The sequence below is a fragment of the Aegilops tauschii genome, chromosome 5 (assembly GCF_002575655.3).
Source record: "Aegilops tauschii subsp. strangulata cultivar AL8/78 chromosome 5, Aet v6.0, whole genome shotgun sequence".
In the NCBI taxonomy this organism is placed as follows: Eukaryota; Viridiplantae; Streptophyta; class Magnoliopsida; order Poales; family Poaceae; genus Aegilops; species Aegilops tauschii.
Window position 1 is genome coordinate 44,939,946 of NC_053039.3, and position 11,344 is coordinate 44,951,289.

General features: G+C 51.2%; 1 protein-coding gene across 1 annotated transcript; it reads left to right on the plus strand.

Annotated features, from left to right (window-relative positions):
• Nucleotides 1-4,743: 4,743 nt before the first annotated feature.
• On the plus strand, nt 4,744-10,859 carry LOC109769453 (cation/H(+) antiporter 19-like). The gene is made up of 2 exons (XM_020328198.3): nt 4,744-4,997; nt 5,967-10,859. The coding sequence occupies exons 1-2, from the start codon at nt 4,824-4,826 to the stop codon at nt 8,202-8,204; spliced, it is 2,412 nt and encodes an 803-aa protein (XP_020183787.1). The 5' UTR covers nt 4,744-4,823; the 3' UTR covers nt 8,205-10,859.
• Nucleotides 10,860-11,344: the final 485 nt, after the last annotated feature.

The following is an 11,344-nucleotide window of genomic DNA, read 5'->3' on the forward strand; positions in this document are numbered from 1 at the left end:
GGACGTGGAGCTCGCCTGGAACTCCTCCCTGGCGGACCTGCTACGTCGCGTGTGGTGCACGTCGATCGGCCGGTGCATGCACCGCCTCCCGCCCTCGACCCCGCACCGGGCGCCCCGTCTCCAACCGCGCCTGGGCCGGAGACCATGCTAGCTACTACGACCGGGCCAGAGCCTGCGACGGCCTCCTCTGAGCAGTCTCCGTCGCCACCTCCTGGCCCGGACTCCCCTCCATCGTCGCCCTCGCCATCCGCGCGGGCGTCCTTGGTGCCTACTTCGCCCGGGTCTGCAGCGGCTCACACGCCGCCGGGGCCTATGTCGCCTAGTCCGCCGTCGCCCGGCCCGACGTCACCCGGTCCTTCTTCGTCGGAGTCCCCTGGACCAGCCTCACCTGCTCCGGACATCCCGCCGGCCCCGGTGTTTGCTCCCCCGCGGCGTCCACACACTCGCAGCCGCAGTGGCATTGTTCGTCCCAAGGAGCGCACCGATGGCACGGTCACCTATCTTGCTGCTTGCCTGGCTCATGCTGTGGATGATCCAACCGCCGAACCACGCAGTTATCAAGCCGCTATGAGTATTCCACACTGGAGGGCTGCTATGGAACAAGAATATGATGCTCTTATGAAGAATAAGACCTGGACACTTGTCCCCCCTCCGTCTCGCGTCAACATCATTGATTCGAAGTGGGTGTTCAAGGTGAAGAGACATGCAGATGGTTCCATCGAGCGCTACAAAGCGCGCCTCGTGGCTAAGGGCTTTAAACAGCGTCAGGGCCTGGACTATGAGGATACATTCAGCCCAGTTGTCAAGCCTACCACTATTCGACTTCTTCTGTCTCTGGCAGTTTCTCGCGGATGGTCTCTCCGCCAGCTTGATGTGCAGAACGCTTTTCTTCATGGATTGCTTGAAGAAGAGGTTTACATGCGGCAGCCACCTGGATTTGTTGATCACACTCAGCCTCATCATCTCTGTCATCTGACGAAGGCGATATATGGACTGAAGCAGGCTCCCCGTGCCTGGCATGCTCGCCTGGCTTCAGCTCTACGCACTCATGGGTTCATTCCTTCGACGGCTGATACTTCACTGTTCTTGTTTCAGCGACTGAGTGTGACCATGTACCTCCTTGTGTATGTGGATGATATTGTCCTGGTGAGCTCATCTCCGACGGCTGCTGATGCTCTTGTGACTGCACTTGGTCGTGATTTTGCAGTTAAGGATTTGGGGCAGCTTCATTTCTTCCTGGGTATTGAGGTTGCTCATCAGTCTCGTGGCAGTTTGGCTCTCACCCAGAAGAAGTACTCTCTTGATCTCTTGTGCCGTGCTGTTATGCTCAAGTGCAAGCCATCGCCTATGCCCATGTCCTCCACTGACACCCTTTCTGCTGCTGATGGTGCTCTTCTCTCTCCTGAGGATGCTACTGAGTACAGGAGTATTGTTGGTGGCCTGCAGTATCTGACGATCACGCGTCCTGATCTCTCCTTTGCGGTTAACAGGGTGTGCCGGTATCTTCATGCTCCCACTGATGAACACTGGTCTGCTGTGAAGCGCATACTGCGTTATGTGCGTCTCACTGTCTCCTTTGGTCTTCACCTGCGCCCCAGTTCCTCCGGAGTTCTTTCTGCATTCTCTGATGCTGATTGAGCTGGGTGTCCAGATGACAGGCGATCCACGGGGGGACATGCTGTGTTCTTGGGTCCTAATCTGATCGCCTGGAGTGCACGCAAGCAAGCCACTGTTTCCCGCAGCAGCACAGAAGCTGAGTAGAAGTCGGTTGCCAATGCAACTGCTGAACTTATATGGATTGAGTCCCTACTTCGAGAGCTAGGAGTTGCTCAGCCACATCCTTCGGTCATTTGGTGTGACAACATCGATGCTACGTTTCTGTCGTCAAACCCGGTGTTTCATGCACGGACTAAACACATTGAGATTGACTATCATTTTGTGAGGAAACGTGTTGCACAGAAGCTACTAGAAGTCGGGTTTATCTCTTCAAAAGATCAACTTGCTGACATCTTCACCAAGCCTCTACCTTCTCCCATGTTTGAGGTCTGTAGGCGCAATCTCAACCTCCTAGATACTTCAGGGGTGAGTCGAGATTGAGGGAGGGTGTTAGACTTCGTATTGTAGCCCTACTGTGTAAACCATACCTTATTGGTATTGGACTTGTATGTCATCATTATATATATGTGATAGGCCACCCCTTTGAGGGTTGAGCCAGTTCCCCCAAAACCTACGTTTTACAGCATCGGATGGCAAAAAGTGTCTGGACTCCCCTGAAGAATATATACGGACGATTTGAGGGTCCGTGTTGGAGATGCCCTTGGTCATGTGATCAAACCACGATCAATAGACCACACTCTCAAAATTACTACATAACTATGATCATCGAGATATGAAAAAGAAAAAATACCACTGGCCTATATTGCTCGAATGAAGTTTTCACAAAATACCACTGCCTCCTCAAATAGATTGCTTGAACACAAAATACTACCATGTTCTTAAATATAAGACGTTTTCGCAGTTCCATTTGAACTAAAAGACGTCTTATATTTAGGAACAAATGTATAGTATTACCTCTGTTCCAAAAAGGTTGTTTTAGATTTGTCTAGAAGTATCTAGACATAGAATATAAGATTCAGTGGTTTCTCCTAAATGCTCTCCAACCTGTATTTTTCTCATTCCCCGTGAACATTATTCACGTATAATAGAATAGGAAGGTCAAATAGGACGGAGCCATTGATACGACGAGAGTTGGTCCATCGATCGAACTGTTCCTTCCCCGTGAGGTTCCTGCACTAACCTAACCCAATCAAGTAGCCACTATCCTGTTTATTTATCGGCAGAGGAGACAAACTGCTAAGCTAGCTGTCTGTCTGCGCAAGCTGCTTTCCCTCGCAGAAAAACGTCCAGATGCATGCATGGATGCACGATCTTGCTTAATTACATTTGCGAAATCTGACTACATCGTACTGTTAGATCCAACTAAGATATTCCATCTTGAGAGGAATCTCCTTTTTTCATTCAAACGAACCTGAGGGAGGAATCTCAATGTTAGGACAATATGGGACATCAGCTCGTGGGCATTTCTATTTCGGTTTACACCCCTGAAAAGAAAATATAATCGAACTAATGGAAGTATTTCTACTTGTTTGAGAAAAAAAAGGGACCGGCCTTACTTAAGCTGATGAAAAACTATTTTGTAGTAAGTTGATTTGGTCAAACAGTTGGATTAACATCGAACGGGTGTTAGGTATAGTCTTTTCCTTCTCCACCCAACCCAACCTTCTTCCTCCTCTGACCGCCCACCTCCAAAAACATATCCTCTCGTCCATGCCCCCCCTCTGGTTGCGACAATGAAAAACGAAAGCCTCCCTACCCATACTTGAGAACCCTCATCCTAGCCTATGCTAATTCTAGATTTGGCCTTCTTGAGGACGCCGTGGTCAGCCGCATCACCTTCGTCTTGGCCTCGGAGCTCCGCGCACACCTTCCCTTCTTCTCCCCCAAACCGATTGTCATAAATTCTGATTTCATGCAACTTAGGAACAGAAAACATGAAAAAAAAATATGAAATTTCATATTTTATGGAAAAAAAATGGACATGGTTGATAAGTACATTTGAAATATAGATCGGTATGAATTCGCCTATGGAATTGATTTCCGCGAGATTCATGCGATTAATGGATCCAATCAAACAATTAGCCACTATTGTGTCCACCCCAAAGTGTAAGAGCAACTTTAGCAGAGTCGGCATATTGCCGATCAGCATAATAATCATCGATATCCTGATTTTGGTTGAAAAGACCGCTCTAGCAGAGTCGCCATATGAACCTGGATCACCATAATTTATGGAGGCCGCTTCGAGTCCAGTCTGCAGCCTCCACATTTGGAGGTTGTGGGGCTCTGGATTGGAGGGCGCTCCATTCGCAAGACTCTTGCGGGAGGGGAACTTTCTCCTCCCTTTGGAGTCTCCCGCGCAGCCCATCTCCTCTCACGTGCCGATGGTGACTGGCACGTGACAACTGCCTGCAACCATTCTAGGAAAGTGCCCCTCCCACCACCACACACCCCCCCCCCCCCCCCCCCCCCCCCGCTCTCGGAGGAGGAGCAGGACCACCATGAAGCGTCATTCAAAATTGTACTAAGCATCATGTGGTGCATCCAATGAAATATTTGGGTGATCCACCTTATGCTTAATAAATTTTAAAAAATATATGAAATCAAGTTTGAAGCTTCAAGTCTGTTCTTGTGTGCGTTATAGCAGATTACGCTTCTGAACTATAGCGCAATCATGCAAGAAATTTTTGGTGACTCGATTACGATGATTCTGAGTTTGCACATCGCCTCGACAACCTCCATATAATTATGAAGCGCGTTATTTCATATGGTGGATGGCGACTCTGCCAGAATAGCTCCAAGGCTCACTTTGATTTAGGTGTTGTTCAAATTTGACCAGCACAATTAGAACACAGAGCTAGCTGTGAAAAGAGAAAGAAGAAAAAGATTTATGTGTCAGTAGTAGCTAGCTAGGCAAGCGGAAATATATTACAGAAAGTCCTCGCCATGTTGCACCCAAAAAAAAAAGGCAAGTCTTCGCCTCGGAAGCGGCGCTAGGTCGAGATTATCACATGTGCACGTACTTATTACTACCATTTCTTTTGTGTGCCACAGGACTCGATCAGAGTCAGAGAGATGCCTGGCCGCCTATATAAACGCGCTCGCGTAGGCCAGGACACACATCGTACGGTACGGGCACGGGTACGGCTCGGGAAAGCAACAGGAGAGTTAGCTAAGCAGCGGGGTACACCTTCACCGGCGGCGAGAAGATGGCCGGCGGTGGGGCGAAGGTGGCGTCGCACGGCGCGTTCCAGGGGGAGAGCCCCCTGGACTACGCGCTGCCGCTCATCATCCTGCAGATCTGCCTTGTCATCGTCGTCACCAGGGGCCTCGCCTACCTCCTCCGCCCGCTCCGCCAGCCCCGGGTCATCGCCGAGATCATCGTACGTGTTTTATCCTAGCATGCAAACCCCAAAGGCCTCGTGCATCGCCTCCATGAGTCCGTATGCATCACATATTTCTGAATTTTTGTTTTATATTTTGTACCGGGATATTTTGTATATGTTGATCTTTTCCTTTTCAAAAAATTAGTTCGGGGAAATGGAAAATGCATGTGAGTTTGTCTAGGGACGTGCATCATGCATGAGTGGCCTAGGAAAGATCTCTTGCGCGTATCTTTTTTTTTTTTTGCGCGCGTGTTTGTCATTCTTACGACGCTTGAAAATGGTGTTTCGGTGTGGCTGCGGGTGCTGGGATAGAAGAAGAAGGCGGGACAAAAGGTTGATGGGCGTGGGTGCGGTGCAGGGTCGTCGCCACCGCATAAGAGGATGGGTGGATAGAGGGTGGGTGCCGTAGGGTGGACCGACGCTGGAGGCCGCTTGGGGAGATGAGGTGTGAGCGGCAGCGCCGCCGGTCACGGGTGGTAGGGGACAATAGTTTGGCCGTCAACGGAGGTCTGGTCGACGTCGAAGGACGGGTGGAAGGAAGAAGCTTTCGGGCAAATATCGGCCAAGGCTCGAAAACTTTTGGACAACTTACAATAGTTGTCCCTGGCATTTTTATACATTCAAATGTTGAGATTTGTGATCTCATCTCAAAAGAAAAGGTTGTGCAAACACAAAAGTGACAATAAGATTTTGATCGTATACTTACAATTATTTCTTGATCGATTGAGATCTCTTGGATCATATATGTGGGGTGGAAAAGTGAAAATGCCTTTTCTTAATCTTACTACTTGAATCTCACCGTAATAATCAAGTTGAATATTTGTGTGTATAATTTTGGATTTTACTAGTTGTTTTTATCAAGCAATTGAATCTCTGATCCTCTTTTCATGGCGGCACGTTGTTCCATTGACCAAGGATGGTTTGACTTGTGGACTGACAATGAATGCGTGCGGATGACGTATGCAGGGCGGGATCCTGCTGGGCCCGTCGGCGCTCGGCCGGAGCACCACGTTCCTGGACGCCGTCTTCCCGGCGCGCAGCATGGTGGTGCTGGACACGCTGGCCAACCTGGGGCTCCTCTTCTTCCTCTTCCTCGTCGGCCTCGAGCTCGACCTCAACGCCATCCGCCGCACCGGCAAGAAGGCGCTCGCCATCTCCCTCTCCGGCATCGCCGTCCCCTTCGCCATCGGCATCGGCACCTCCTTCGCCTTCCGTGCCACCCTCCCCGGCCTGCAGGACTCCCCCAAGGCGCCGTTCCTGGTCTTCATGGGCGTCGCGCTCTCCATCACCGCCTTCCCGGTGCTCGCGCGCATCCTCACCGAGCTCAAGCTCCTCACCACCGACCTCGGCCGCATGGCCATGTCGGCCGCCGCGGTCGACGACGTCACGGCCTGGATCCTGCTCGCGCTCGCCATCGCGCTTTCGGGGACCGGGTCGCCCATCATCTCGCTATGGGTGCTCCTCACCGCCGTCGGCTTCGTCGCCGCCGTGTTCGTGCTCCTCCGCCCGCTGCTCGCGTGGATGGCGCGGCGGTCCCCCGAAGGCGAGCCCGTCAAGGAGGTGTACATCGTCGCCACGCTCGCCCTCGTCCTCGCCGCCGGCTTCGTCACCGACGTCATCGGCATCCACGCTCTGTTCGGCGCGTTCATGGTCGGCATCGTGGTCCCCAAGGACGGGCAGTTCGCCGGCGTGCTCATCGAGAAGGTGGAGGAGCTCATCTCCGGCCTCTTCCTCCCGCTTTACTTCGTCTCCAGTGGGCTCAAGACCAACGTGGCCACCATACGGGGAGCCAAGTCGTGGGGCCTCCTCGTGCTCGTCATCCTCAACGCCTGCGTCGGCAAGATCGGCGGCGCCGTCGGCACGTGCCTCCTCGTCAAGATCCCATTCCGGGAGGCCATCACAATCGGCTTCCTCATGAACACCAAGGGGCTCGTCGAGCTCGTCGTGCTCAACATCGGAAGGGACCGCAAGGTGCTCAACGACGAGGCCTTCGCCATCATGGTGCTCATGGCCTTGTTTACAACTTTCATCACCACGCCGATCGTCATGGCCGTCTACAAGCCGGCGCGCCCGTCAGCGTCGGTCCCGTACAAGCGGCGCACCGTCGGCGGGGGCGACGAGGACGGCGACCTGCGCGTGCTCGCCTGCTTCCACGGCTACCGCAACATCCCGACGCTACTCAACCTCGTCGAGCTCTCGCGGGGCACCCGCCGCCGCCTCGTCGTGTACGCCATGCACCTCGTCGAGCTCTCCGAGCGTTCGTCGGCCATTTCCATGGTGCACCGCACGCGCCGCAACGCCTTGCCCTTCTTCAGCAACGCGTCGTCATCGGAGACAACGACCGAGGTCGCGTTCGAGGCGTTCCAGCAGTTGAGCACCGTGAGGGTGCGGCCTATGACGGCCATCTCGGTCATGGACACAATCCACCGGGACATCATCGACAGCGCCGCCTCCAAGCGCGCCGCCGTGGTCATCGTGCCCTACCACAAGACGCTCCAGGCCGACGGCTCCTTCCACTCGCTCGGCTCCGCCTACCACGCCGTCAACAAGCGCGTGCTCCGGGAGGCGCCGTGCTCCGTCGCCATCCTCGTCGACCGCGGCCTCGGCGGCCACTCCCAGGTCGCCGCCCAGAACGTGGCCTTCACGGTCGCCGTGCTCTTCTTCGGCGGGCCGGACGACCGGGAGGCGCTGGCCTACGCGACGCGCATGGCGGAGCACCCCGGCGTCGCCGTCACCATGTCACGCTTCCAGCCCAACCGCGCTTTTCCCGAGGACGGCGAGGACGCCGACGACGAAGCGGCGGTGGAGGCGTTCAAGGCCAGGGTCGTCGCCGCGGTGGACGACGGGTCCGTGCGGTTCGAGGAGCGGGAGGCGCGCACCAAGGAGGAGGTGGTAGAGGCCATCGGCTCGCTGTCCAAGTGCAACGTGTTCGTGGTGGGGCGGATACCGCCGACGGCCCCGCTGGTGGAGAACGCCGACGAGCTGGGCCCAGTGGGGAGCTACCTCGCGTCGCCGGAGTTCAAGACGTCGGCGTCGGTGCTGGTCATCAAGAGGTACGACCCGGCGACCAACCCCAAGAGCATGAGGTTCGACCCCAAGGCGAGGCCGCCGGTCGCGACCGATATAGATGACGAGGAGATGGGCGGCGCCGGCGCCACGGTGGTGCCCGTGCCATGGTCACCGTCGCCGAGCGAACTGGCGTGAGAGCCGATGGATCGATCGCCGTCCGGAGCCAGTACGTGGCTGAGACCGAAGACACCTACACCAACATGTACAGAGAAGTGCCGCCGTTTCTTTCTGAATAAAGCTGCAGGTATGAGCTAGTATATCACCTAGTAGTACGTTGCACAAAGTATACGTACAATACATAGTATTACTGCTAGTTTAGTGCTTCAAGTATTGCGAATGTATATGTTTTCCATGTTTAGTTCCTCACAATTGTGCAAATGGAGAAATGTGTTACCAATTTAATTGCCATACTTGAACAACTTTGCAATTTTGTATTTTTTTTCGTTGTTGTTTTTTTGCATTTAAATATTCTTCTCTTATGCTCCCTCTGTTCCAAAATACAAAGTTCAAAAAAATTGAACTAAAACCACGAAATGTATTTTGAAACGCAGGGAGTACATGATTATTACTCTTCTTTCTAAAAGATTAGAGGGTTATTAGCTTTTCTTAGAAAGATTGTAGAAATTTTCGCAAATTGTGGAGAATTAAGAAAAGGCATATAAAGACATCCAATTTTTCGTGCAAAATATAATAATATACTAGTGTACATTCTCATATAAGAACCTTTGGGCAGCTATCGGTTGGGGAATCGTCATGTATGATGCAATCATGCGTACAATCTTGCACTTCTACACGTAGATAACTAGCTTTTCTATGTACCAAATCACTACGAAGATTGGTTGTGAGAAGATAATGTGTGGAGTCCCTCTCCCTGCCCAATATATCAGTGCACTTATTGCTCCCGCTTGCTGATTAGAATAGCCAATTCTCCATCAATTATTTCGTTGTCTTCTGGTTTCAACTTACAAGTTCAAAGTCAAACCTAGTAGGAGACAAGTAAACAAACAAACAGACAACTGATGGATGTATATATGTACGATTTTTCTCATGAGCTTAGTACAATTTTGTGGTTGAATGTTTTGTTTTCTATTTTTCTTTTTTTGAGAAAAAATGTTTGTTTTCTTATTACACCATATACGTAGCGTCTACTAAAGACTTGGAACACCAGGTCTGTTCCCTAGTGGGCTACAAGTAGCACCGTCCCTCTAGCCATCCAACCAAATTTAAACATTTCAACAAAGATCAATCTCCAAAAGTTCTAACAACTAGCATTTCAAAAAGGATCATTTTCTATGCAGGACAGATTTTGATCAGATGTTTTCACGAATTTGCGCAAGTTCGCATGTTTAAATGTAATGCACATGCACATAGGTTTTCAAAACCTTTTAAATTTTACGCATGCAAACCTAATATCTAAACTCAAGCACCCACCCTTGCATCATGTGCACATAAATTTGCAAGCACAGTGAACAATGTCTTTATCGTCATTATATTTGTTTTGTATTTTGTTATACTTCTTTTTTGCATATTTCTTATGCACACATTTTGTTAAAAAAAACGCATGCCCTTGATTGCCACGGCTTTGTGAGCAATTGTGTTTCCTTTTGCCATTGGTATTACCGTAAACAATAGCTAACATAATGCTTTCTGGTTCGGCTAAAACACGGCTAGTTGTGATTTCACGTCCAAGCAACAGTGTGCTGATCTTTGGTTTTTTTGTATTTCGAGGGCTGAATTTTTTAATATTTTTTGAAAAGGTTTCAGGACTGAATGAATAGAGTTTTTGTGGTCTATCTTCTGAGGATTGAATGAATAGAGTTTTGCGGTCTATCTTGTGAGGGTTGAATGACTAGAGTTTTTGCGGTCTATCTTGTGAGGGTGGAAAACCAACGGTTTGGCCCGTTTAAAATCCAAAGAACCGTATTCCGCACCAGCCTGTTCTGCACACACACATAAAATCCCAAGAACCGCTGACTAGGGTATACGACTTTATCTTATCCAGCAAACAGGAATCAAATAAGTGAGCAGGTAGTCAGACATCAATTCTTTTGTGTCCGTGATTCTTGTGCTATTACATCAGTCGGCAATGGATGAACCAAAGACTTCTTCATGCATGTATATCCTCATCTCTCTCTTTTTTTGTACACCCTTGATTCCTCGGAGTCCAACTGTGGCACTGCTATTACATCAGTCGGCCACGGAACGGATGAAGGGACGAACGACTTTTCCAGGCATGCATATCATGTTTTCCCTCCAACCACAGTGCAACAGCTGAATCCCGTGGTACTAATATATCATCAGTGATGTCAACAAATTTTAGCGAAGGGAAGAATGTCAACTCTCTGCCGTGATGGATGCATTATTGGCCTAAAATAATCTCGACCGGGCTGAGATCCTGTTCATGCTGTTCTTTTTTCTCCGTCTGTTCTGTTCTGTTCACCTGTTGGCACAATGTGTGTGCATGGCAGCATGGGTGACTACGGTTATTTTTTTTCTTTTTTGAAATGATGGGTGGGTAGAGTTGAGTTGCCGGGGGTCCTCCCACAAAAGAAAAAAAAAGAGTTGCCGGGGTCGAAAACGCAGAGGAGCTATAGGTAGTGTAGCGCACCCGATTGCGAGAGGCAGCAGGAAAGGGAGAGGAAGGAGGCGGAGCAATCCGTACGCCGCCGCGAGAGGCAGCGGGAAAGGGAGAGGAAGGATGCGGAGCAGCCCGTGCGCCGCCGCTGCGGGGTGCAGGCAGAGCCCGTGCGCCGCCTCGATTGGGTCTACCGTCGGTCGCTTACGACCGCGGGGAGGAACGCGCGGCAGCTCCGCCGGAAGAACGCCAATGCGCTCCGGATTGCCATTGAGCAGCCCGAGCGCGAAGCGGCGGCGGAGGCCGCTCGGCTCGCGAAGCTCAAGCAGCAGCAGGACAAGGTCGTGCGGCGGTTGAAAGGGCTCATCATCCTCTCCAACACCTCCGACGACAACGACGACCACGTGTCCTCGCCCGACGATTCGGACGATCCTCCACCAGCTGCGCCGGCGACCGGAAGGGCAAAGGGCTGGTGAGGAAGTGGTGAAGCTCCGCTGTCTCCGTCTTTAGTTTCAAGTTTTTTTTTTAGTAATCTAGTTTAAACTTGTCCGACGTTTATGTGAATTATGTGAACTTTGACGATCTTTTGGACATTTGTTGGTGATCGGAATGCGCATTTCTATGTTCAATTCTATGTGTGTTGGATGATCTACGTTGCATGCTTTTAGTATGGAGGATACACAGATGTGGACGATAGAAT